Source organism: Spea bombifrons, chromosome 2 (genome assembly GCF_027358695.1).
Source record: "Spea bombifrons isolate aSpeBom1 chromosome 2, aSpeBom1.2.pri, whole genome shotgun sequence".
NCBI lineage: Eukaryota > Metazoa > Chordata > Amphibia > Anura > Pelobatidae > Spea > Spea bombifrons.
The window spans coordinates 80161-108015 of NC_071088.1; the positions used below are offsets into that span (position 1 = coordinate 80161).

General features: G+C 43.7%; 1 protein-coding gene across 4 annotated transcripts; it reads left to right on the forward strand.

Annotated features, from left to right (window-relative positions):
• Positions 1–12618: 12618 nt before the first annotated feature.
• LOC128472903 (zinc finger protein 43-like) lies at positions 12619–27526 on the forward strand. Of its 4 annotated transcripts, none has more exons than XM_053454883.1 (8): positions 12619–12745; positions 20065–20212; positions 20710–20829; positions 21079–21208; positions 21916–21963; positions 23125–23553; positions 25748–26179; positions 26476–27526. In XM_053454883.1, the coding sequence occupies exons 2-8, from the start codon at positions 20093–20095 to the stop codon at positions 27393–27395; spliced, it is 2199 nt and encodes a 732-aa protein (XP_053310858.1). In that variant the 5' UTR covers positions 12619–12745; positions 20065–20092; the 3' UTR covers positions 27396–27526. The 4 variants fall into 4 exon arrangements, with proteins under 4 accessions (XP_053310858.1, XP_053310856.1, XP_053310857.1 ...); XM_053454881.1 differs by having other exon boundaries at positions 12625–12868; XM_053454882.1 differs by having other exon boundaries at positions 12625–12773.
• Positions 27527–27855: the final 329 nt, after the last annotated feature.

The following is a 27855-nucleotide window of genomic DNA, read 5'->3' on the forward strand; positions in this document are numbered from 1 at the left end:
CTCAGGGTCACACAGCCCAGAGCTGACTCTGAGAGAGTCCTATTCTCCCTGCCGTGATCATATAGAACACTAGATAAGTAATCATTCAGTATGTTAGGATTGATAACACATTTGCAGGGATCTCTCTGATGTACCAGTCTGTCAGTTCTAGTCTCGTCATATACCCTGAATATCTGTACTGTAAGAAGCGCTGCGTATATTGGTGGAGCCAAGAAAAGATAATAATTTGAGGAGTCACTCCATAGAACCTTCATGCAAGTGTTAATACTTCCGGAGCCTTAGGGTTGGCTCATCCAGAATGTTCCCAGGTCTAAAGCCCAAGGAAAGCATGCCCCCAACTGTCCCGATCAGCAGCTGCAGCCTGCAGGACTGGTTGGTCGGCCCAACATTAGGGAGCGCGAGGTCTGTCACTTCAGACCTCGGCTTTCGTGCTCCCTAATCACTACGAGCTGGCAAATGATGCCGAGCGCTGGGATATGACATCATATCCCTGCGCTCTGCATCAATAGCTGGCACATAGTGAATAGGGAGGAGACCTCATGCTCCCACCACAGAATGGAGGATAGAGGATGATGGAAGAAGGATGGAGGAAAAGGTAAGAGATGGGGAGGAAGGGGTGAAAGGGCAGTGTATGTGTATAGGTGTGTGTAAGGGAAGTGTATGTGTATGTGTGTGTGTGTATGGGCAGGTATGTGTATATGTGTGGGTGTGTAAAGGGAGTGTGTATGGACAGGCGTGTGTAAGGGCAGTGTGTGTATGTGTTTCTGGGCAGGTATGTGTATATGTGTGTGCTTATAGGCAGATGTGTGTAAAGGCAGTGTGTATGGATAGGCATGTGTGAGGGCAGTGTATGTGTGTGTTTATGGGCAGGTGTGTGTGTAAAGGTGGTTCCAATGATGCTCAGTCAGCATTATGGCAGACACCTGGCTGGCTGAGAATCATGGGAATTGTAGTTCACAGCTAGCATCTGCATCTTTACTGTTGACTGCACTTCCCATGATGCACAGCCAACATCATGGAAGCAGTATGTATGGCTGAGCCTCATGGGAACTGTAATCCACAACTAACACCTATCATATCATCTGCTGTTAACTACAGTTAACAGTGGACACCTGAGCATCATGGGAATTGTAGTTCACAGCTAACTCTGCAGCTTTATCTTTTAACTTCACTTCCCATGATGCTCAGCCAGCATCATTGGAATTAAATTCAATGTGTTGGTTAATTTTAGGGATTAATACCCATTTTAGGGGTTAATACCTATTTTGCCCAGGCAGACCAGCAACAGCAAAAACGAGCCCCCACAAGCCCTTTGATCACTCCTACAGGAGTGATCAAAGAGACTCCTCCGTGCAATCGCCAGTCTACCGGACATTGTGTCCCAGCTGCCAATGGCAGCTTCAGGGACAGGGAGAAAGGGTTCTTTGCGGGACCGGGAGAAAGGGTTCTTCGTTCTCCACAGTCAATGCTGTGCTTCAATGGAGCATCAGCATTCAAAGAGTTAAAAAAATTATCAAAAAAAATAAATAACAGCACTGACCTGAATGTCCAGGGCGCTTCCAGGTCAACTGCTGTGAGTTTAGTAACTGCTGCAGAACCAAAGTGGGCTGATGATGATCAGATCACTCCTGGTCAATAGGAGTGATCGGATCATTATGGCAGCCCCTGGATGACCCTGTCCTAGAAAGGGTAATTAATTATTAATAAAAAAAATACATAATTATTAACTGATCACTTGTCAGTGACATTTTAAGTCACTGATTATTGATCGGTCTCCCTGATCAATGTCAGCGGCCTAAACCTGTCACTGACAAATAATCTGATTAAAAAAATGACTCCAGAATGTCTGAGAAATATGACTTATCTATGCATGTGGGGTATCGCTGTACTCGGGGGGGGGGGTCTTTTTTTGTTAGACTAAATTTGGAAGGCGCCGGTGTGAAATCAGCTGCATGGGATAGGCCAATACGCCCCTAATTAGATTCCCTGAGCTGTCTAGTTTTAGGAAATACATAGTTTTCGGGGTTAAAATGAAATATGGGACGTCTACCGTGTCTCAGATGAGACCTGGAGCCAATAAACTGATCTGTCAAAATTCCAGGTTTGAAAACTGAAATGCGCATGTTCCAAACCCGCAGTGCCAAAGAGACATGGCCTACGGGGTATTCCTGTACTCGGGGGTGTTTCTAAATACAAGTTGTTTCAGTCATTTTATGTACCCAGGAAAAATCGAAATTTTACAGCAATGTTTAGCACAGACCGGCACTGAAATGGTTAAATAAAAAGTGTTAAAGTGCCCCAAGAAAAATACTTTGGGATGTCATCTTTCAAAAAATATATACTTTTGTTGATTTCTGGCCGCTATTGGGGCGTAACTCCCAGCAGATAACATTTAACCCCTTCGTGACAAAGGCTGATTTTATTTTTTGTACCCTTTGTTTTAACATTTCTGCGCTGCTCGTGTTTAGCTGTGATTTTCTTCTTTCCCGTTTACTGAACCCAAACAAGTTATATATTGTTTTTTTTGCAGGACAAGAAGGGCTTTCTTTAGCTGACATTGTTTTAATTTAAAAAAGTATAAAATATGGTGAAAAATTTAGAAAAAAATGACTTTTTCTAACTTTTAGTTTAAAATCTTTTACTCATCTATAAACGCTAATGAAAAAACCTGCTAATTAGATTCTAATATTTGTCCTGAGTTTAGAAATACCCAATGTTTTTATGTTTTTTTTGCTTTTTTCTACACGTTGTGGGGCGATAAGTACAGGTAGCATTTTGCTATTTCAAAACCATTTTTCCAAATCTGGTAATTCTGGTAATTCTTCCCCCATTCCTGCCATTTCGGGTATCTTTGAAGTCGGCCAATGCAATTTACCCCATCAAATCATATATCTTTGAAAACTAGACACCCCAGGGTATTTCAAATGCTGGTACTTTAACTCTTTGCATGCACACATTTTACTACCAGCATTTTTTCAGTTTGCAGTAGTATTGTTTTGTGTGTATTTTTCCCCCACACACCTATGTTATGTACGAATTTACAGCTCCTGGTATATGGCGCTGTCACACGACACCCCAATATGTGTTCAGCAACATCTCCTGAGTATAGCGATAGATTTTCCAGACTTTCCCAGCACCAGGGAGCATACTATTAGGTGTATAATTTTGTATAATTTTTATGCCTATGGCTTAACGGGTTTGGGGGTTGTGAACGGGGGCAGGAGGGTTATACTGGCTAGATGTTATGCTAGGGCAATGGGAAGTAAGGTTTTTTTAAGAATTTTTTTTTTACATCACAGCAACACATTCGCTTTCTGCACCCATTTAAAGTCATGACGGTCCTGGCACGTCAATTGGCATTAACCCTTCGTTTCCGGGTGATGTGTCATCAATTGTCATTAACCCCTTCAATCCCCTATAGACGTACCGGGATGTCCAAAAAACGCCCACTAAGAAACCCCTATGGAGGTACCGGTACGTCTAGCCCTTCTAGCCAGGATGTGTCCCTGACGCTGCACGGGAGACCAGGCTGTCGTTTGACAGCCTGGACTCCCCCCTGGCAGCAGAAGCCAGCGTCGCTGGCTTTCTGCTGCCCGATCTCTTGTAACAGCTTCCGGCGCGAAGCCGGAAAACTGTTACAGATAAAAATGTCCGATCGCGCGATCGGGCTTTCCCTTCCAGGTTGGATCGGGTATCCCTGCAGGGTCTGTCTAGACCCTGCTGGGCTACTCGATCACTCCGATGAGGGAGTTTGAGGTACCAAAAACCCCTGTGATTGAAGGGGTTAAAAAATATCTTTGTTTAGAAACAGCGATGTGCGTCATTCATATTTAACCCTGTAAGTGTCAAAATAAATGAGAATACCAGGCATACAAGGAGTTTCCAAAATAGGACAAATACCTAAATACACTTTTGTTTTTTCCCATTTGCACTGGTTATATATAGTTTTTATAGGTGAAACTGAAAATACCCCCCCCCTTTATATATTTTTCAAACTTAATGATGGTTTATATATATAATTATTATTTCAAAAGAAAGCCCTACTGAAAAAAATATGATTGGGGGGGCACTAATTGAGAAGAGAGAAATTACTGAACAAAGACAGCAAAAACGGCTCTGGTCTTTTAGCACAAACGCAGTAACAAAACCCCGGTCCTGAAGGGGTTAATAATGCTTCTACTACCGCTTGGTTATTTTTAATATGCATGACTGTGCTGACAGAAATGAAGCGCGACATTTTAAGTGCAATCGCTCGTATCGGCGAGTTCCGCGAGAGAGCTCTGAAAAAAAAAGTGTTTGAAACGTTGGGAGGTACGGGAATAGGATGCAAAAACGGCCTCCGACCTCCTGAACCCGGTTTTGGGACTCTTCCTGGAGTGGGACCCGGTGCCGGTTATCGTGTAGAAACGAAAAGTTGTGAGAAAACCAGTGTCAATAAAGTGTCCAAGAAAAAATAACAAAAAATACTTTCCTTTCTTTAAAACCGGATACACAGCTGCAACCCGTAATAACACTCTCCCGGTGTTAGAAAAGATAATTTTGGTCCAGTAGGGGGCGCTTGTGTTTTTGATCGGTTTTTCGATTTGAAATACAAACAAACAAAATACTTATGATAGTGTAGTATGTCAAAAAAGCCTCTCAGTATAAAAAGTGGTGTGTATGCACTCACACTTTAAATGAGATGATCAAGCCTTGTGTATAACCACCGCGTTCCGTGTAAGAAGCATATGTGGAAAAAACAAAGATATAAAGAACACAATGGTGTGGTATTTTCAGCAGGGTCTGGCACGCCAGAACGGATTTGCACTTACAGTCAGCCACCGATGTGTCAGGCGTGTAGGGGTTTGGTGTCCTCAATCCTTCCCGGTCACGTGCTTGTGTATGGGAGTAGTATATACATTGATCCACCACGAGGAGATATATATATATATAAAGAATGAATTTATTCTGGGCATATGCCCAATTTTATAAAATACACTAAATGTATAGGCTAAGCCTATACCGTTCTTTTAAAAGTTAAAACAATAAAAAATAAAGTAAAAGTCAGTGAAAGTCCAAAAGTATAGGGACGGGAGCTCGATGGCTAAACAATATACCGAAAGGCCAGTTGATGAGGATCAGAAGAAACTGTTCAAGGGATGAAGATTTTGAAGAAAAAGCTGAGGAAATAAAACAAAAATTTATTGAAAAAAAGTACCCAATTGCGAGGTTAGACAGCAGCCTGCAACAAGTGGTCAATACGGATAGATTTCAATTATTAACGAGGAAAAAAACTGACATAAAAATACCAAAGGACTACAGTTTCTCCTTTTTTACCCAGTACAACACCCAAGCACACAAGATCAAGAAAATACTCGAAAAACATTGGCATATACTCAAAAATGATGATATTCTTAATCAGGTATTGCCAGATAAACCACAAATCATTTTTAAGAAAATGGGATCACTAAAAACTATACTAGCCCCAAGCACTTTACCCAAAAAAGACACTAAGAAAAATCCACATTCCTTTCTAGGTGACAAACCCAAGGGCTTCCACAAATGTGGCCACTGTAGAATGTGCACTTTTTTACCCAGGAAAACAGAACATTTTATAGGCTCCATCACAGGTCAAACATATGCAATCAAACATTTTATAAACTGCACGTCAAAAAATGTAGTTTACCTATTAGAATGCGGGTGTGGGATCCAATATGTAGGGAGGACATCCAGACCCCTAAAAGAAAGGATTCTAGAGCACATAGGCAATATAAGGAATAAGAACATTAAACACAGTGTCCCAAGACACTGTAATACATGCTCAAAATTTTCAATAGAAAATTTTAAAATTATGGGTATAGACTGGGTCCCCCCGAATTGGAGAGGTGGCAACACAATAGAAAATTTATCAAAACGAGAAACTGAGTGGATTTTTAAATTAAAAACTTTTAAAAAAGGAGGTCTGAACATGGAATTGGACATCCTAGCACATATATAAATTAACAAATAGATCAGTATGAGTCTAATTGAGGACTCAATACACACATATTCTTGTATGATCATCAGATAAAAAATATTTGTTTGTTTTTTCATGTTCTTCTTCATCTATAGACATCAGTGTATTGTATGTACATTACCTTAAAAGATATAGAACAGATATATATACCGATACATATACTTGAATGAAATAGACACCAGAAACATTTTTTATTATTTACAATTTTTTATTTTTTGTTTTCTTTACTCATTTTTAAACCTTGATTTTATTTCCACATAAAAGTTTTACAGGGATATCTTACTGACCACAGCGTATTTGCTAAAATTTACCCACTTCCCAGATCTGGTTGATTCATTACCCTCTCATAAAATACCTTGGTTTAATTATATTTACAAACTTAAGAGATATATATATCCCATTCTGGGTCTTCGGGAATAGCCTTCCCCTAATGCAAATAAAAACCATCCTCCAAACGGGAAACGTACCTACCAAAAAAGAAAAAATATATAGAAATAGAATTAATAAATTGTCCGATCTCTGTTTGATTAGGAAAGAAACGCCGTCATGTATGTTCTTCGGTTAACAACCTCTCTCTCTCCACTTATAAAATCGGATACTTACCCTTAATCCACGCGATATGAAACGAACGGAGCAGATTGCATTAGATGGAGGAGGCGGAACCGAACAGACGATACTCCATACAACAAAGAGGGACGCAAAGAGGAGGGTTCACGCTGACGTCAGACGCACGCAGGCGTCAGGAACCAAAGATGGCGCTCCCCGTATACATAAAAACACCAACGAAACAACACGAAGAATACTCCTGAGGAAGCCGCATTTGAGGCGAAACGCGTAGAGGAACGGACGGATCGAGCTCCCGTCCCTATACTTTTGGACTTTCACTGACTTTTACTTTATTTTTTATTGTTTTAACTTTTAAAAGAACGGTATAGGCTTAGCCTATACATTTAGTGTATTTTATAAAATTGGGCATATGCCCAGAATAAATTCATTCTTTATATATATATATATCTCCTCGTGGTGGATCAATGTATATACTACTCCCATACACAAGCACGTGACCGGGAAGGATTGAGGACACCAAACCCCTACACGCCTGACACATCGGTGGCTGACTGTAAGTGCAAATCCGTTCTGGCGTGCCAGACCCTGCTGAAAATACCACACCATTGTGTTCTTTATATCTTTGTTTTTTCCACATATGCTTCTTACACGGAACGCGGTGGTTATACACAAGGCTTGATCATCTCATTTAAAGTGTGAGTGCATACACACCACTTTTTATACTGAGAGGCTTTTTTGACATACTACACTATCATAAGTATTTTGTTTGTTTGTATTTCAAATCGAAAAACCGATCAAAAACACAAGCGCCCCCTACTGGACCAAAATTATCTTTTCTAACACCGGGAGAGTGTTATTACGGGTTGCAGCTGTGTATCCGGTTTTAAAGAAAGGAAAGTATTTTTTGTTATTTTTTCTTGGACACTTTATTGACACTGGTTTTCTCACAACTTTTCGTTTCTATATTTACCTTTTCTCCACTTGAATTCCAGTTCAAAAAAGACAAGACATCTAAATACACATAATGGCCTATAAGGCAGACTCCTTTCTCACAGGGCGGGAGGAAAGAAATAGGAAACTAGAGGATATCTTTTCACAAAACACGAAAGACCCCACACCAGACACATATCTCTTTATAAAAATGGAGAGATTAATGGAAAAGGAAATCAAAAGGTGGTGGGAGATCACATTCATAGAACAATATATTAAAACAAACACTATTCCGAGAGGATTAAGAATTCAGAAAACCCCAGCCTTTGGTCTAGAGGATGAGGGTTTTATGAAAAATTGGCACAGAACTTTAGACGAATGTTCGTTTAAATTGATGCAGTTAATCGTCAACCAACAAAAAGAACAACTAAACATAATCGAAAAAGATATGCAAAGAATGGAAGACGAAATTAACACCAAATTAGATAAAAAAAGTATTTCATCAAATAAAATAAATATGGAAAAAAAGATTAGTAAAATAGAGGAAGAAATTATTAAAAATAAACAAAGGAAATTCTTTAGAGACAAGGATGACATGCAAAGAGGTATACACCAATCTAGAACTACCCAATATAACCATCAATACACACAGAGAAACAGGTGGGAAAAACCCAGACAAGACACCAGACGATTTATTCCATATAGGAAACAACAACCCGAATATCACAAAAAAAGTTTCACTTCACCTACACGTTCCAGGACTCACTCCACTTCACTCACACGTTACAGACCAGAAGAGAACACTAATAGGAATTACACTGAGAACACCAATGACACACAGGAACAGGTTTTTTTTAGACAGGGAGCCATCCCGAAAGGGTGGCACAAAACGAAAAGAGACCCCACCCCGCAGGGAAGCCATAGAATTACGAAACCGGTACATTCCACTGGACCAGAGCCCATGGAAAAGGAGAAAGTTTGTAAGGGAACAAGAGGGCAGAGGGGGAGAGGAAGGAAGACAACAACACACACACAGGAACTAATACCAGAAAAGGAAGGGATTATCAATATATCATCGGTCACCTTGGAACAAAATGAAATCAGTTTGTTGAGAAAAGGTTTAAAATTTGCCCCGGCCAAAGGCCCTAATCAGTTCGAACTATTCTTAGACACTCAAAAATATCTGAGGAAATTGACAATTAAAAGATTTTTCAATAAAACAGATAGAATTAATAGCAACATTATCACTATAACACAGGATAACCATGACCAGGGAGAGGAATATACACATACAGAACTTAAACCAAAATCTAAATTCTATCCTTATAACGAAAAGAGCGAACACATAAGTGTATTCACAGATTTGATTTTGAAAGACATGGAGAAACTAGGGAACAAAACCAAGACATATAATTTAAGTAAAAAAGAACAACAAGCCCTACGTTCCCTCAAAGATAAACATAACATAGTTGTAAAACAGGCAGATAAAGGAGGGGCCACGGTGGTGATGGATCGCTCATATTACATACTAGAAGCAAAGAGGATCCTGGAGGACACCACCACCTACAAGAAATTAAGCAAAGATCCCACTAAAGAGTATAGTACAGTATTGTATGATATATTAGATAAAGGCCTAGAACAAGGAGTTCTAAATAAGAAGGAACACAACTACTTAAAAAAGGAACATCCCAGACTACCAGTTTTCTACTTCCTTCCTAAGATACACAAAAATGTAGAAAAACCACCAGGTAGACCTATTATCAGCGGCATTGACTCCCTAACGTGCAATACATCAGAGTATGTAGACTTTTTTCTACAAAAATATGTTACGAAGATCCCGGCATACCTTAAAGACACAACTCACCTTTTAAACACCCTTGGAGAAATAAGGTGGTCCCCTGGATGGATATGGGCAACCATGGACGTCTCGTCTTTATATACCATCATCAACCACGAACAAGGAATCAATGCAATCAACTATACCCTATCCAGAGATGTTAACATGAAATCAACACAGAGGTCCTTCATCCTTGAATGTATTAGTTACATATTGAAATATAACTACTTTTGGTTCGAGGAAGAATACTTCCTCCAACTTTGTGGAACAGCAATGGGCACCAGGTTCGCACCGAGCTATGCTAACCTGTTTGTAGCGGAATGGGAGAACAACGCAATATGGAACAACAACCCTTACAGTGCGGACCTGGTGCTCTGGAAAAGATACATCGACGATGTATTAATCATTTGGAAAGGGACAGAGGACGACTTGAAAGCATTTATACAATACACCAATAACAATGAATTTAATTTAAGATTCACCTCCAACATCCAGAGGGAAAAAATTGAATTCTTGGATGTAGAATTATTCTCGGAAGGAAATATGATATGCTCAAAAAATTACACAAAACCAACAGATGGAAATGGGTATATTCACTATACAAGTTGTCACCACCCCAGATGGCTAAACAATATACCGAAAGGCCAGTTGATGAGGATCAGAAGAAACTGTTCAAGGGATGAAGATTTTGAAGAAAAAGCTGAGGAAATAAAACAAAAATTTATTGAAAAAAAGTACCCAATTGCGAGGTTAGACAGCAGCCTGCAACAAGTGGTCAATACGGATAGATTTCAATTATTAACGAGGAAAAAAACTGACATAAAAATACCAAAGGACTACAGTTTCTCCTTTTTTACCCAGTACAACACCCAAGCACACAAGATCAAGAAAATACTCGAAAAACATTGGCATATACTCAAAAATGATGATATTCTTAATCAGGTATTGCCAGATAAACCACAAATCATTTTTAAGAAAATGGGATCACTAAAAACTATACTAGCCCCAAGCACTTTACCCAAAAAAGACACTAAGAAAAATCCACATTCCTTTCTAGGTGACAAACCCAAGGGCTTCCACAAATGTGGCCACTGTAGAATGTGCACTTTTTTACCCAGGAAAACAGAACATTTTATAGGCTCCATCACAGGTCAAACATATGCAATCAAACATTTTATAAACTGCACGTCAAAAAATGTAGTTTACCTATTAGAATGCGGGTGTGGGATCCAATATGTAGGGAGGACATCCAGACCCCTAAAAGAAAGGATTCTAGAGCACATAGGCAATATAAGGAATAAGAACATTAAACACAGTGTCCCAAGACACTGTAATACATGCTCAAAATTTTCAATAGAAAATTTTAAAATTATGGGTATAGACTGGGTCCCCCCGAATTGGAGAGGTGGCAACACAATAGAAAATTTATCAAAACGAGAAACTGAGTGGATTTTTAAATTAAAAACTTTTAAAAAAGGAGGTCTGAACATGGAATTGGACATCCTAGCACATATATAAATTAACAAATAGATCAGTATGAGTCTAATTGAGGACTCAATACACACATATTCTTGTATGATCATCAGATAAAAAATATTTGTTTGTTTTTTCATGTTCTTCTTCATCTATAGACATCAGTGTATTGTATGTACATTACCTTAAAAGATATAGAACAGATATATATACCGATACATATACTTGAATGAAATAGACACCAGAAACATTTTTTATTATTTACAATTTTTTATTTTTTGTTTTCTTTACTCATTTTTAAACCTTGATTTTATTTCCACATAAAAGTTTTACAGGGATATCTTACTGACCACAGCGTATTTGCTAAAATTTACCCACTTCCCAGATCTGGTTGATTCATTACCCTCTCATAAAATACCTTGGTTTAATTATATTTACAAACTTAAGAGATATATATATCCCATTCTGGGTCTTCGGGAATAGCCTTCCCCTAATGCAAATAAAAACCATCCTCCAAACGGGAAACGTACCTACCAAAAAAGAAAAAATATATAGAAATAGAATTAATAAATTGTCCGATCTCTGTTTGATTAGGAAAGAAACGCCGTCATGTATGTTCTTCGGTTAACAACCTCTCTCTCTCCACTTATAAAATCGGATACTTACCCTTAATCCACGCGATATGAAACGAACGGAGCAGATTGCATTAGATGGAGGAGGCGGAACCGAACAGACGATACTCCATACAACAAAGAGGGACGCAAAGAGGAGGGTTCACGCTGACGTCAGACGCACGCAGGCGTCAGGAACCAAAGATGGCGCTCCCCGTATACATAAAAACACCAACGAAACAACACGAAGAATACTCCTGAGGAAGCCGCATTTGAGGCGAAACGCGTAGAGGAACGGACGGATCGAGCTCCCGTCCCTATACTTTTGGACTTTCACTGACTTTTACTTTATTTTTTATTGTTTTAACTTTTAAAAGAACGGTATAGGCTTAGCCTATACATTTAGTGTATTTTATAAAATTGGGCATATGCCCAGAATAAATTCATTCTTTATATATATATATATCTCCTCGTGGTGGATCAATGTATATACTACTCCCATACACAAGCACGTGACCGGGAAGGATTGAGGACACCAAACCCCTACACGCCTGACACATCGGTGGCTGACTGTAAGTGCAAATCCGTTCTGGCGTGCCAGACCCTGCTGAAAATACCACACCATTGTGTTCTTTATATCTTTGTTTTTTCCACATATGCTTCTTACACGGAACGCGGTGGTTATACACAAGGCTTGATCATCTCATTTAAAGTGTGAGTGCATACACACCACTTTTTATACTGAGAGGCTTTTTTGACATACTACACTATCATAAGTATTTTGTTTGTTTGTATTTCAAATCGAAAAGCCGGTTATCGTGTATCCAGGCTTCGCACCGTTCGATGGACTCCAAGGCCCCAGAGAGGGAGTTGCCGCCTCCCGTTAGCATCATCTCATTTCGGTGTCTTATTGTAAGATCGCAGGCCGCTCTCCCTGGGTCCTCATCCAGTTACCCGCCTGTTACCGGCAGAGTAAGCGCCGTAAATGACTGTTATGTGAGTCTTTTGCGTTTTTTTTTTTTTTAAAAGAACAGACAGTCAAATAAAAGTTAAAAACAAAAAAAAAAAACCGCACCGAACAACGCACCGGGAGCGTAAAACACAGCCCACCGCAAATGCCGAGAGCTGCAGCAGGTCGCACCGGATGTACTTTGCGTTTCACTGCTGAACGCGCCGGATGTGCTCTGCGTCCACTTCCTGGATGCGCCGGAAGTATACGGTAGCGAGAACCGATAACAAATTTAGCAGATAACGGTGTTAATTCTGACTTCCTCGCACTGGGGCGTTATTTACTCGGTACCAGGAGACGAGCTCCGGTACCTCACGCTGCTGGTAATTGCCGGGGTTCCGTCTTGTTTTGGTAAGCGGCAAAGTGTGGGGTGGGGTATGAGAGCAGCGCCGGGGATGGGGTGCAGTTCCTACGGGTAATACCTCGGGATGGATGAGTGTCACGGGGTAAGTGATGTCTTCAGAGTGGCGGGAGTGCTCGGTACTCATATTCATACTTAAAGGGTCGGTTTTACTCTAATTGTATACTAATAGTTCCCGGAGCTGTCTGGAAGTGCATCCTGTTAACGGAGGCAGCGGGGAATCCGGGTTCCCCTCATTCACTTACCGAAACTTCAAGGGACCTCTCGGCTGTCATGTGATGGCGGCCGGGACCCTTAAATGACTAAATTAGCTGTTAATTGAATAATTTTTCGCCATCTCAGGTGTGAATGAAGAGGGACCTCGTATAGATCATATATATATATATATATATATATGTATAACATGCATGTGGCCCTGGCGGACATATGGTACTTCTACATATGTGATAAGATACACTATAGGGCCAGAAGTATTGGGACACCTGACGTCACATTCTAAATACAGACGTTAATATGAAGTCGGTCCCCCACTTTGCAGATATAACGGCTTCTGCACAAGATTTGGGGCGTTTCTGTCGGAATTTTTGCCCGTTCGTTACGTAGAGCGTTTGTGAGGTAAGGCGCTGATGTTGGACGGCACGCCCGGCTCAGAGTCTCTGTTCCAGTTCATCCCAAAGGTGTTCGACGGGGTTGAGGTCGGGGCTCTGTGCGGCCGGCCAAGTCCTTCCACCCCAAACTCCTCCAGCCGTGTCTTTATGGAGCCCGCTTTGTGCGCCGTCACGCTGGGATAGATAAAGGTTTCCCCAAACTGTCCCCACAAAGCAGATGTAAGCAAGGGGCCCAACCCCTGGAAAACAGCCCCAGATCCAGCCCCCAATCATTACCTCTCAAACTTCACAGCAGGCGCTATGCCAGTGTAGGGTGCCAACTCTTTGGATGCCTTTATTACCCTTTACTCCCCATTAAACCATTCCAAATCTTTTCCCTCTCCACCGTCACAGCTACCCCAGTACCTCAACACTAAACCTTTATATGTGAAACCTGCCTGTGTTTGCTCTGCTTCTTCTGTGCCCCACCCCTTACGAAAAATTACTGCAGTTTTTCTAAAGTAATACTGCAGTTTTTTGGACATGAAAATACTGCACTTTTATTGCAGTATTACTGCACATTTACTGCAATTTTACTGCATTTGTACTTCACTGTACTGCAGTTTTACTGCAGTTATTTTTGTACGGAAGTACAAATGCAATAAAGCTGCAGTACATTGAAGTACAACTGTAGGTTTGCAATATATATAAAAAAAAGTGCAGTAAAACTGCAGTACAGTGAAGTACAAATGCAGTAAAAGTGCAGTATTGCAGTTTTTTTCATGTCCAAAAAACTGCAGTATTAAGAAAAACTGCAGTAATTTTTTTGTAAGGGACATATTCCTCCCTATTCCTATCACTCTCAACCACCAAACTCAACCAACATGCGCAACCTAACCAATCTTATCCCTATCATCTCAACCATACACTCCCTGTCTTTAACTGTGCCCTATGGAATGCATGCTCGGTATGCAACAAACTCGCATGTATACATGACCTTTTTCTCTCCCTCCTAGCTCTTACTGAAACCTGGATCCCCTCCCATGACATTACCGCCTCTGCCGCACTCCTTCGGAGGACTACGCTTCAGCCGCACTCCTAGGCCTGATGGCAGAAAGGGTGGTGGTGGAGGCATCCTTCTCTCACCTCACTGCACCTTCCAGAATAAACCCTCTCATTCTGTTCCTTTGAGGTTTACGCAATCTGTCTTTTCTCTCCACTCTCTCTTCATATATCGCCCTCCAGGCCCTACCTCGCAGTTCTTTGACCACCTTTCTGCCTGGCTCCCTTTCTTCCTCTCTCCTAATACCCCCTGTCTTATTCTGGGTGACTTTAACATTCCTTTAGATATATCTAACAACTCTGCTAGCTCCAAACTCCTCTCCCTGACATCCTCCTCTGGTCTCTCTCAATGGACTAATTCCCCTACTCACACTGAGGGACACTCACTTAATGTGGTTTTCTCCAGATCATGCTCCCTTTCAGATTTCTCCATCTCCCCCTTCCCTCTGTCTGACCACCACCTTCTATCCTTCTCTCCAGTGCTAACCCCTAACAAGACAAACTTACAGCGCTCACCTCACACTTGTAGGCCATTACCAGAAAATACCATTACCCAACTGTCAGCCTCTCCAGAACATCTTACCTTCCATGTTAACCCTTTCCTGCCCAGACGCAGCAGCCTCTTTTTATAACAACACACTTGCCTCATCTCTGGACAGCATAGCTCCAATTACTACATGTTACCCCCGGCAATTGAAACGCCAACCGTGGCATACCGAAACCGCACGGCTGAACGCTACTTCAGAAAATCCGAATCCAGCCAAGACTTTACTCACTATAAATTCATGCTTCACACCTACAACTCTGCCCTCTCTCTCACAAAACAGCTCCACTTCTTCACTCTCATATCCTCCCTTTCTTCCAACCCGCGATGCCTTTTTTCAACTCCCGTCTCTGTCCCTCCACACCCCACACCACAAACCTCTCTCACTGCCCAAGATCTTCCTACCCACTTCAAAGAGAAGATCGAGACTGTTAGAAAAGACCTCTCTTCTTTACAACTCCCTCCTACATCACTCACCACCACTCTCTCCTCTCATCGCATACTTAACTGCCTTTTCCCTACAACTGAAGACGAGATCACCACTCTTCTTTCCTCCTCTCACCCAACAACCTGTCCCCATGACCCCATCACACCTCACAAAGTCCATCGCTTGGTCCGTCACTTACCCACCTAATTAATCTTTCTCTATCATCTGGATCTGTACCAACGGCCTAGCATGCGCTAATCACACCCATTCTAAAAAATCCTTGGGGTCATCCTTTCCTTCATTCTCGCATTCAGTCCCTCGCCAGATCCTGCCGCTTGCACCTAAAAAAAAAAAAAAAAAAAAAAAAAAAAAAAAAACCTCTCTTGTATCCGCCCATTCCTCACACGAGAATCCACAAAAACTCTGGTTCATTCACTTATCGTTTCCCGTCTTGGCTACTGCAACACTCTTCTGGTTGGCGCTCCACTGTCTCGACTCTCTCCTCTACAGTCTGTCCTAAATGCTGCTGCTAGGCTCATCTTCCTTGCTCGTCGCTCCTCTTCTGCTTCCCCCCTCTGTGAAACCCTCCACTGGCTCCCAATTACCTTTTAGTATTAAATTTAAAATCCTGGTACTAACACTGCCCCCTCCATACATTTCTGTCCTCAGCCCAATCCTTACGTTCTTCCCATGGGCTAAGGCTCTCCTCCTCACTCATCACCTCTTCCTTTTCCCGTCTACAAGATTTTACTCATTGCCCCCTCTGGAATCTCCTCCCCCCGAACCTTCAGCATTCACCCCCCCCCCGACATTCAAGAAACATCTAAAAACCCACTTCTTCAGAGAAGCCGCACCATCTTAGCTGCTAGAACTTCCTTGTCACTGATACCCCCCACACTACCTCTCACCCCATCACTGATACCCCCCACACTACCTCTCACCCGTCACTGATACCCCCCACACCACCTCTCACCCTGTCACTGATACCCCCCACACTACCTCTCACCCGTCACTGATACCCCCCACACTACCTCTCACCCCATCACTGATACCCCCCACACTACCTCTCACCCCATCACTGATACCCCCCACACTACCTCTCACCCGTCACTGATACCCCCCACACCACCTCTCACCCTGTCACTGATACCCCCCACACACTACCTCTCACCCCGTCACTGATACCCCCCCACACTACCTCTCACCCCATCACTGATACCCCCCACACTACCTCTCACCCGTCACTGATACCCCCCACACCACCTCTCATCCATCTCTGTGCCTTATGTTTGTCACTCCATTCCCTCTAGATCAGTGATGGGCAACCTTTTTGGCGTGGTGTGTCAAAAATCGGCAAAAAATCGAGCATAACTCGCGTGGTGTGTCACTTCGACAAAAAAACATAATTTTGCGCAATTTATAGTTTAAACTACAAAAATGTATAATTGCAATATATAATTGTATTTAATAAACCAAAAACAAATTATTTAACATACCTGCTTAGTAACTACTTACCTTTCAGGAGTCCTGCGGTGGGGGTGCAAGGCCTCTGTCTCCCAGCTCTGCCACTGTATGGAACAGTATAGAGTGATGGGAGTTATGATGTACTTTAGAGCATAATTATATAATGAAAAATACATTGGAAATGGTACAGCATAACACCCATCACTCTCACGCACTTACCAATCCACACGCATACCAATCCACACATATATACCAATCCACACATATATACCAATCCACACATATATACCAATCCACACGCATACCAATCCACACATATATACCAATCCACACATATATACCAATCCACACATATATACCAATCCACACGCATACCAATCCACACGCATACCAATCCACACGCATACCAATCCACACGCATACCAATCCACACGCATACCAATCCACAAACACATACCAATCCACACACATACCAATCCACACACGTACCAATCCACACACGTACCAATCCACACACATACCAATCCACACGCATACACTAATCCACACGCATACACTAATCCACACATATACACTAATCCACACATATACACTAATCCACACACATACCAATCCTCACATATATACCAATCCACACATATATACCATTCCACACATATACACCAAACCACACATATACACCAAACCACACATATACCAATCCTCACATATATACCAATCCACATATATACCAATCCTCACATATATACCAATCCACACGCATACCAATCCACACGCATACACTAATCCACACATATACACTAATCCACACATATACACTAATCCACACATATACCAATCCACACGCATACCAATCCACACGCATACCAATCCACACGCATACCAATCCACACGCATACCAATCCACACACATACCAATCCTCACATATATACCATTCCACACATATACACCAAACCACACATATATACTCATCCACACACATACCAATCCTCACATATATACCAATCCACACACATACCAATCCTCACATATATACCAATCCACACATATATACCAATCCACACACATACCAATCCTCACATATATACCAATCCACACATATACACCAATCCACACATATACACCAATCCACACATATACACCAATCCACACATATATACCAATCCACACATATATACCAATCCACACACATACCAATCCACACACATACCAATCCTCACACATACCAATCCACACACATACACCAATCCACACACATACACCAATCCACACACATACACCAATCCTCACATATATACCAATCCACACACATACACCAATCCACACACATACACCAATCCACACACATACACCAATCCACACACATACACCAATCCACACACACACACCAATCCACACACACACACCAATCCACACACACACACCAATCCACACACACACACCAATCCACACACACACACACCAATCCACACACACACACACCAATCCACACACACACACCAATCCACACACACACACCAATCCACACACATACACGCCAATCCACACACATACACGCCAATCCACACATACCAATCCACACACATACCAATCCACACACATACCAATCCACACACATACCAATCCACACACATACCAATCCACACACATACCAATCCACACACATACACCAATCCACACACACACACCAATCCACACACACACACCAATCCACACACACACACCAATCCACACACACACACCAATCCACACACACACACCAATCCACACACACACACCAATCCACACACACACACACCAATCCACACACACACACCAATCCACACACACACACACCAATCCACACACACACACCAATCCACTCTCACTGTATGCTTTCCTACCTTTCCTCCTTTTCTCCTTTTCCTGCTCTTCGCTCCTCTTCTTCTTCAGTTCTTCTCTGTCTTCTTCCGGGTTCAGAGGGCACGGACAGCGGTGGGCGCAGCTTCAGTGTTGTGCGCCGGGATCTGACAACAAACCCCGACGCACAACAGCTGTTGCCGCGCGGATCGCAAGGGAGCGATATCGGAGGTCTTTAACAGACCTCCGGCTCCCTTGAGTGATTTTAAGCCGGGTTCAAGGGAGATCCTTGAACCGGCTTAAAATCACTCAAGGGAGCCGGTGGTCTGTTAAAGACCTCCGATACCGCTCCCTTGCGAGCCTGCTCCTCCACCGCCCCGCCCCGCCCCGCCCCCCGCTAGGTACGCTACTGCACGTCCCGCCCCCCCCTTTTTTTGGGGGGTGACACGCGCAGGATTTACTGCGATTCATCCTCGGCTCCTGCACGGCCGCCGAGGATGAAAGAATCTGTGCTGGAGGAACGGGTCCTCCAGCACAGATTCTTTCATCCTCGGCGGCCGTGCAGGAGCCGAGGATGAATCGCAGGAAATCCTGCGCGTGTCACCCCAAATGGCTACGCGTGTCATAGGTTCGCCATCACTGCTCTAGATTGTAAGCTTGCGAGCCGAGTCTCTCCACCTAATGGTTTGTCTTAGTCTGTCAATTCTCGTCTTGTCGGACCCCTTGAATATATGGATTGTATTAAGCGCTGCGTAAACTGTTGGCGCTATATAAATAAAACAATAATAATAATGCTGTCAGGCAGGTAACGTTCTCCCGACTCCCGTCAGACTGCCAAACAGAGAAGCGTTTCCATCACCCCAGAGTCCTGCGGCGGCGGCGCGCTTTACACCCCTCCATCCGGCATTGTACTTGGTGGTGCGAGGCTTGCATGCAGCTGCTCGGGCACGGAAACCCATTCCACGAAGCCCCCGCCGCGCGGTTCTTGTGCTGATATTAATGCCGATGGAGGTTTGGATCTCTTCAGCCATGGAATCAGCAGAGCGTTGGTGACTTTTACGCCCCATGCGCCTCAGCACTCGGTGACCCCGCTCTGGTCTTCTGCTGAGTTGCTGCTGCTAGCACGGATGAAAGTGGCGCCCATCTGACCCCCAGTGCCGCCGATCCGACCCCCAGTGTCTCGCTTCAATTCACTGAGCTGTGCAGAACGATCCGTTTTTTTCCACAGACTGCATTGATAGATGCTGGATTTTGTACACCTGTGGCAATGGGTCAGATCGAAACACCTGAATTCAATCATTAAGAGGTGTGTGCCAATCATAAAGTGTATGTTATTGATTTGCTTTTCTTTCTGTAGACAGCACTTTTCCAGAGCCACAGTAGTCATGGCAGCTACAGATCTCCAGTCAGATCCTTTTATTGGGGTTGGCTTCTCCTCCGGCAAATCGTTATCGCAGAGAGTAGTCAAACATGCACTGGCCATCATGCATCTGCTGACCACCGAGGTAAGATTATTACACCCACCATTAGAATTAATTATTGTGCAAGACGTGTGTCTGGGGGAATGTAGCGACCAACTTGTGTGGGTTTAGGGTGCTCAGGGACCGGGATAAACTGGTAAAAAATGCTGAAGGTAAGTGGGGTATCTTCAGACATCAATGAAATCATTAATAAGCAGGAACTCTGGGAAGAAATAAATATAAGAGAATTAAACCCAACAATGGTTACTTGAGCATAAGGACCATTATAAGGACTATGCGGAATATACAGGGATATGACTCCGGCGCTCTATCTATTGGGCCCCCTGTAGGTGAGGAAACTGAACGTCGTGCCATTTGGGGAAGGGAACTAACGCTTAGCGGGTGATTGTCAGGAAGGGCAGCGGGTTGGTATTGTCAGCGGGGGGGCCTGAGGCGTTGCGTTGTGACATTTAGGGTAGGCTACAGGGTGACCATGATATGCAGGTGATACCTATATGTATATCTGTATATCCTCCCCATAGGGTAAGATAACCGTATCTGCAGACATCGGGCTGCATCAGGGCAGAAGAACGGACGGGAAGAAGCTGGTAACGGACAGAATAATGAGGCTGGTTCTAGGAATCCTTCACCTGCTGAATGAGGTGAGTTTCCCTAATGAATGACATGAGGCAGGGAAAGGGTTAATGTCTTTACTGTATGCCCTTTCTTCTTGTGATGAGAATGTCTTGGCCTCTCATGCTGAGTGGTAACTCTGTGTCTCAACTACCATAAGATAATAAAACCACTAAGATCAGTCACTAGATCTAAAGAGACGTTTCTTTCCGACTGATCGTCACAATAACGCAAAGTGTTTCTCGGCTCATATTAAAATCTAACAGTGACTGTTTCAGGGTCCACTGCAGCTTGATGCCGTCCATTTTTCGGAAGACGTTTGGGTGAGTCTGGAGAGGGAGCAGAGGGATCTTTACAACGACCTAACGACGGAGAATGAGCAGACGCTGCGCTCCCTGAGTGATTACCGTAAGTATTTTCTCGCGCCCCTGGGATCATGCGCTGGCCGCTCTTTGCAGCCCAAAGAAAGGAGTAAAAACATGGCTTACCACATATCGCTCAGAGCTTTAACAAAGCCGTCCTGTTAAGGGGAAGCTGAACAACGTCCGTGTTTATCGGATAATATCGCTAACAGGGTGTCTTGTCAGAGAACTGTACGCAGAATGGCCCCCGAAGCTGTACCCGTCACACATCTCATACAGACAAAACTACAATTCATACGACGTACGATTCTCTTTGGCCAAACTTCCCAGCTACGCATAGATTGTGCCATGGACACCAATTCCTTACCCAATGCTATTGCTAAAAAATATCACAATACCTAGTTTTCAGTAAGAAATAATACCCACAGAAAGGGCAGCTGATCTCAATTAACTGGATTTCAGTAAAACATAATACCCCAGGGAGGGGCAGTAGTTATCACCTATCTGGATGTCGGTAATAGAAGACTTAAAATAAGTAAATTGCAGGGTTTTGGTTTAGATGGTAAATAGTTGGATGGATAATGCGGTTTCTGAGTGACGGGAGGCAGAAGGTTGGGGTTGATGGGGTATATTCAGAGGAAAGACTTGTTACTAATGAGGCCTCTCAGGAATAGGTGCTGGGCTCCGGGTTTTTTAATATTTATATTTGTGATATTACAGAAGCTCTTAACGGTGAGGTCTGTCTATTTGCAGATAATATAAAGGTCTGCAGCAGGACGGCCATTCCTGGGGGAACAAATGGTGAGTGATTTTAAGTAAATCGAAAGTGTATAGCGCGCAGCAGTATAATGTTAGAGGAATGGGGGGAGAGAGCGGCAGTTTAATGTTAGAAGAATGGGGAGAGAGCGGAAGCTGCCGTTTTAATGTTAGGAGAATAGGGGAGAGCGTGGCAGCTGCAGTTTAATGTTGATAAATGTAAAATAATGCAGTTGGGATGTCAGGATATAGCATTGGGGGCCCTGTGCTGTAAGCGACAACTGAAATAATCATCCCTGAGCCCCTCTCTTTTGAGGCCTTAAAGGTAGGCAGGCAATGTGTGGGTTGAAATAATGGTCGAATTCTCCTCAGAAAGAGTTTTAATTTATTTAGACCATGCGCAGAATCGAGACAAGGCACACAACACACATACATCGAAGCGTTGTCTGATTACATGTTTGGATTATGTGGTTTATATAACCTCTTATCTACTTCTAATAGCATGCATCATTCTGATTGGTTACTTTTCAAGCAGGTTACACCTCTTAAGCTGCATAATTAAGAATGGCCTAGACTTGACCCTTTGCACACATATATATATAGAATAACATAGAGTAGGCGTGTTGGCGGGAACTCGTGCATATATCATAGACTAGACATTTTCTACTTTCCTATGTCTTTGTCAGCAATAATATTTACGATCGCATAAGCATTTTTCTAACACAATGCAATAAAGGGCTGGAAGAAGCAAGCAGAGTGCTGGGAGTATAGTAGAGGCTAATACAGGGAATAGGGATATGGCTCTAGATGTTTAGATGTAGACTCTTTGGGCCGGTGGGGTGTGATCTGCCGGCATGCGTCTCTATATAGGCAAAAAAGACAATCCCTGTGTGACAATACCAGAGGAAAAAGGGTCCCGAACTGTTAGCCAATCACAGTCTATTTGTTTTATATCTCTGACTCTAGTTCAGGGGGTATCACAAGAGACGAGACTTGTCAATACAGGAAAAACATGGTAATTACGTGGCTGATAATGTTCCCGCGCTTTTGTTGTCACAACCTGCACGTTGGGCGCTTATACGTATATACTGTGTACCAGCTAGTATGAAGTGGTGTGAAGTGTTTTGTATAATTGCTGATTGTTTCTTTTACTCGTTTAAAATATAAATCTCCCCCTTCTCTGCATCGTCTTTAACACGAAAACAGAGCCTGTGCCGAGTGAAAAGCCGACAGAGCTGGTTGCGGAGGATCGGGAGATATCAGGAGACCCGGGGACGCGTCCAGGTGCATTCGCAGGAAATGCAAACGAGTCTGAAACACATCCCTTTCCACAGATTTCCTCGGTTAACACTGTAGGCACCCCCCAGAGTTTCTTCCGACATAACACCACAGACGGGCACCACGCGCCTTGTATGAATGCAGATAATGGAGCCCCCAAAAGTGGTTTCAATAACTCTTCAGGTGTCTGCACGGAAAACTCCTTAACCGCCTTCCAAGAAACCTTCGCTGCCCCCCAGGATTCCTACATGGGCATCTACCCAACTGGTTTTACTGAGACTGGTATTACGCCCAGTAGCAGCCAGCAATGCAATGCTCCTCTCAATAGTTTCTCATCTACAGCAGACACCATCGCAGGTGAGTAATCAGCCGAGTGACCCTCACTCTTTATGAAGGTGATCGGGGGAGGGGAAAGGCCAAGGCAGGTCTTTAAATGGTCCAGGAGACCCACTTCCTCAAAACCCCTTTTATGTGCATAGGGATTACTGAGTCTATTTAACTGAACTAATACTCGCTAATAGGGCTGAAACAACTAATCGATAAAATCGATAATAATCGATAATGAAAATCGTTGTCAACGATTTTCATTATCGATTAATCGAATAGATTTTTATCGATTTATAAAAAGAGGTTCTGAAAAACCCCTCTCCTTATATAATCCGACCTCAAACAGAGATCGGATTATAACACTAGAATCCAGATCCCCCGCAACACTGCAGGACACCAGGATTCTCCTCACTGTCGGCCGGTCTCTCACTTCCGTCTCTCTCCCCCCTCCCATCTGCCTCCTCCCCCCTCCCATACACTGCTCTGCCTCTCTACTCGGCTCCATTTCTGACAGGCACTTTCCCTGCAGCTTCATAGAAGCCTCAGTGTAAGTGAAGGTGAGTAACGGAGTCTGTCTGTGCGATGCAGACCCCCACCGGCTGACAGAGAATCATCCTCTCTGTCATCCGGTGAGGGTCTGCATCGCACAGACAGACTCCGTTACTGCCCTTCACTAACACTGAGGCTTCTATGAAGCTGCAGTGAAAGTGCCTGTCAGTAACGGAGCCGGGTAGAGAGGCAGAGTGATGTATGGGAGGGGGGAGGAGTCAGAGGGGTGTATGGGAGGGGGAGGAGCCAAAGTGATGTATGGGAGGGGGGAGGAGGCAGAGTGGAGTATGGGAGGAGCCATAGTGGTGTATGGGAGGGGGAGGAGCCAGAGTGGTGTATGGGAGGAGGCAGAGTGGAGTATGGGAGGGGGAGGAGCCAAAGTGATGTATGGGAGGGGAGGAGGCAGAGTGGAGTATGGGAGGGGGAGAAGGCAGAGTGGAGTATGGGAGGGGGGAGGAGGCAGAGTGGTATATGGGAGGGGGAGGAGGCAAAGTGATGTATGGGAGGGGAGGAGCCAAAGTGATGTATGGGAGGGGGAGGCGGCAGAGTGGTGTATGGGAGGGGGGTGGAGGCAGAGTGGAGTATGAGAGGGGGAGGAGGCAGAGTGGAGTATGAGAGGGGGAGGAGCCAGAGTGGTGTATGGGAGGGAGAGGAGCCAGAGTGGTGTATGGGAGGGGGAGGAGGCAGAGTGGTGTATGGGAGGGGGAGGAGCCAGAGTGGTGTATGGGTGAGTTATAGTGGTGTATGGGGGGTATTATGAATTTCAGGGCATATAGGGGGTATAAGGCATATCGATATTAGGCATATCAGGGGGTCATAAACATCTGGGGGTAAAAGGTATATCGGGGGTTCAGTTGCATATCACTGGCATATAAGGAGTATAAGGCATATCAGGGGGCACAGTGGCATATCAGGGGGCACAGTGGAATCTGGCATATAAGAGGTATAAGGCATATATGGGGGCAGAGTGGCAAGCTGGGGGTCAGATGTGCATAACTGGGGGCAGTTTGGTAAAAAAAAAAATTAAACGGCTTTTTTCTCAGTTTTTATTAAATATGAAAAATAGTTAACATATGAATTAATATTTACTAATAACTTTGTATTAAAACCTAGTTTGAGAAACACTGTGTTTGGGTTCTTGTAGCTTTTATTATTATGTCAGTAAAATAAGAAGGTGAATAGAGAGAGGCCATTGCAATAAAGAGATGAAAGTGTAAATTGTACGTTTTTTATTGCAATTTTTCTTCAATTTAAAATGTATTTTTTTTATCCGATTAATCGACAAAATAATCGGCCAACTAATCGATTATTAAAATAATCGTTAGTTGCAGCCCTACTTGCTAATAGGTGCGAATCCATGTGAATGACGAGTTGCGTGTTCTTGCCTGTAGTAATTATATTGACACCCCCACCCTAGTGGTTTACCAGTGCCCCCCCCCCCCATTCCGTGTGCAGTGGGATTAGATAAATAATACTTTGGGGTTAAAATGTAAACCGGTTTGATGCATGGAGCCAATTCTCTCTGCATCCCTGGCTTTGAAAATGTGATAAACCCCTGTTGTTAGGAGCTGTGAGAATGTATGTGTCGCGTCCGGCCTTAGTTGATTGCTCTAATGTTGATCATGCGCTGTTTCTTTTACTCTTTTTAAAATCTTTATCTCCCTGTTCTGTGCAGAGTCTTTTCACGTGAAAACCGAGCCTGCGGAGCTGGTTGCGAGGGATCGGGAGATATCAGGAGACCCGGGGACGCGTCCAAGTGCATTCGCAGGAAATGCAAACGAGTCTGAAACGCATCCCTTTCCACAGATTTCCTCGGTTAACACTGTAGGCACCCCCCAGAGTTTCTTCCGACATAACACCACAGACGGGCACCACGCGCCTTGTATGAATGCAGATAATGGAGCCCCCAAAAGTGGTTTCAATAACTCTTCAGGTGTCTGCACGGAAAACTCCTTAACCGCCTTCCAAGAAACCTTCGCTGCCCCCCAGGATTCCTACATGGGCATCTACCCAACTGGTTTTACTGAGACTGGTATTACGCCCAGTAGCAGCCAGCAATGCAATGCTCCTCTCAATAGTTTCTCATCTACAGCAGACACCATCGCAGGTGAGTAATCAGCCGAGTGACCGTCACTCTTTATGAAGGTGATCGGGGGAGGGGAAAGGCCAAGGCAGGTCTTTAAATGGTCCAGGAGACCCACTTCCTCAAAACCCCTTTATGTGCATAGGGATTACTGAGTCTATTTAACTGAACTAATACTCGCTAATAGGTGCGAATCCATGTGAATGACGAGTTGCGTGTTCTTGCCTGTAGTAATTAAGGTTGCATCCAACCTTAGTTTATTGCGCTAATGCTGATTATGTACTGAGTGCGTTTATTTATTTTTTTTCTGTATCCTATAGAGACGGTGTCTATCGTTCATATTAAGCAGGAAGAATTGCCTGTCGATGTCCACTCAATGCAAGTTGATCGACCCACTCAGGAATCGGGCATGTACGTTTCACTGACAAAAAAGCTTGGAAATTCTTCAAATATCAAAGAGAAGCTAAGAGAAGTAACACCTGCTTTTAGTGAAGGATGTATTAAAACCGAACCCAAGGTGAAAATGCTAAGCCTCACCTCGCCCAGCCGAATGAACACCCACAGGGTCGAGTCAAGAAGTACTCATCGTAAGCACCCTGTAAAGAAACCCTTTGAGTGCCTGAGATGTGAGAAAAGCTTCATCTGCCGGTCTCACCTCATCATGCATCAAAGGGTTCATACCAGAGAGAGGCCTTATGCGTGTACCGAGTGCGGGAAAACCTTCACTCAGAGCTCAAACCTCTTCAGACACCAGAGAGGTCACAGGGGTGAGAGGCCATATGCGTGCAAAGAGTGCGGAAAAACCTTTACTCAGAGCACGTACCTTATGATCCATCAGAGAACCCACACAGGGGAGAGACCCTATGTCTGCAGTGACTGTGGGAAGACCTTTCGGGTCAACTCCACTCTTGTGAGACATCAGAGGGTCCATGTGGGTGAGAAACCATATACCTGTATGAAATGTGGGAAGAGTTTCACGCAGAGCTCCTATCTTCACATACACCAGAGGACACACACAGAGGAAAGACCCTTCACCTGCACTCAGTGTGGAAAAGGGTTCAAAGTCAACGCCTCTCTGATCCGACACCAAAGACTGCACCTGGGGGAGGAGATATACACGTGTGCTCAGTGCGGAATAGACTTCCCGGAAATGGCCAGGCTGGTTGACCACCAGAGAACTCATAGAAGCATCAAGGAAGAGGCTGGAGGACCCTCTGATGTGCCTTCTGATACGGTCTAGTATGACTGGTGTCAGTGAGCCGGCGGGGCCCTGGATGAATATCATCTTTGAGGAGGCTGGGAATAGATTGTGGGTTTTGTTGGTATGAATTCTTGACAAATCGTAAACTCAACATCAGTTAATTATATATATAGATAATAAAATACATATACACACACGACCCTTTATGTATGGTGTATCTATGGTAACCTAGTGCTGAATAATACATTGGTTTTACGATGAGTCCGTTATGTTGAACTGTAACCCTAATACATGTTCCCTGGTATTGATCAGATGAAGCTGCATGTGGGAAGGGAAGTAACATGCAGGGTTAGGTTCTGCTACCGAAATAGGGGCTCAGAGCGGGCGCTTTGCTTTGAACCCAAGGAGGAGGGTTTTCCAGCTCGAGCGAAGATGCTTTGAGTGTCGGCTCAGAAAGGGCCACATTAGAACCGGACGGTTTGCTGTCTTCCGGGTGCCG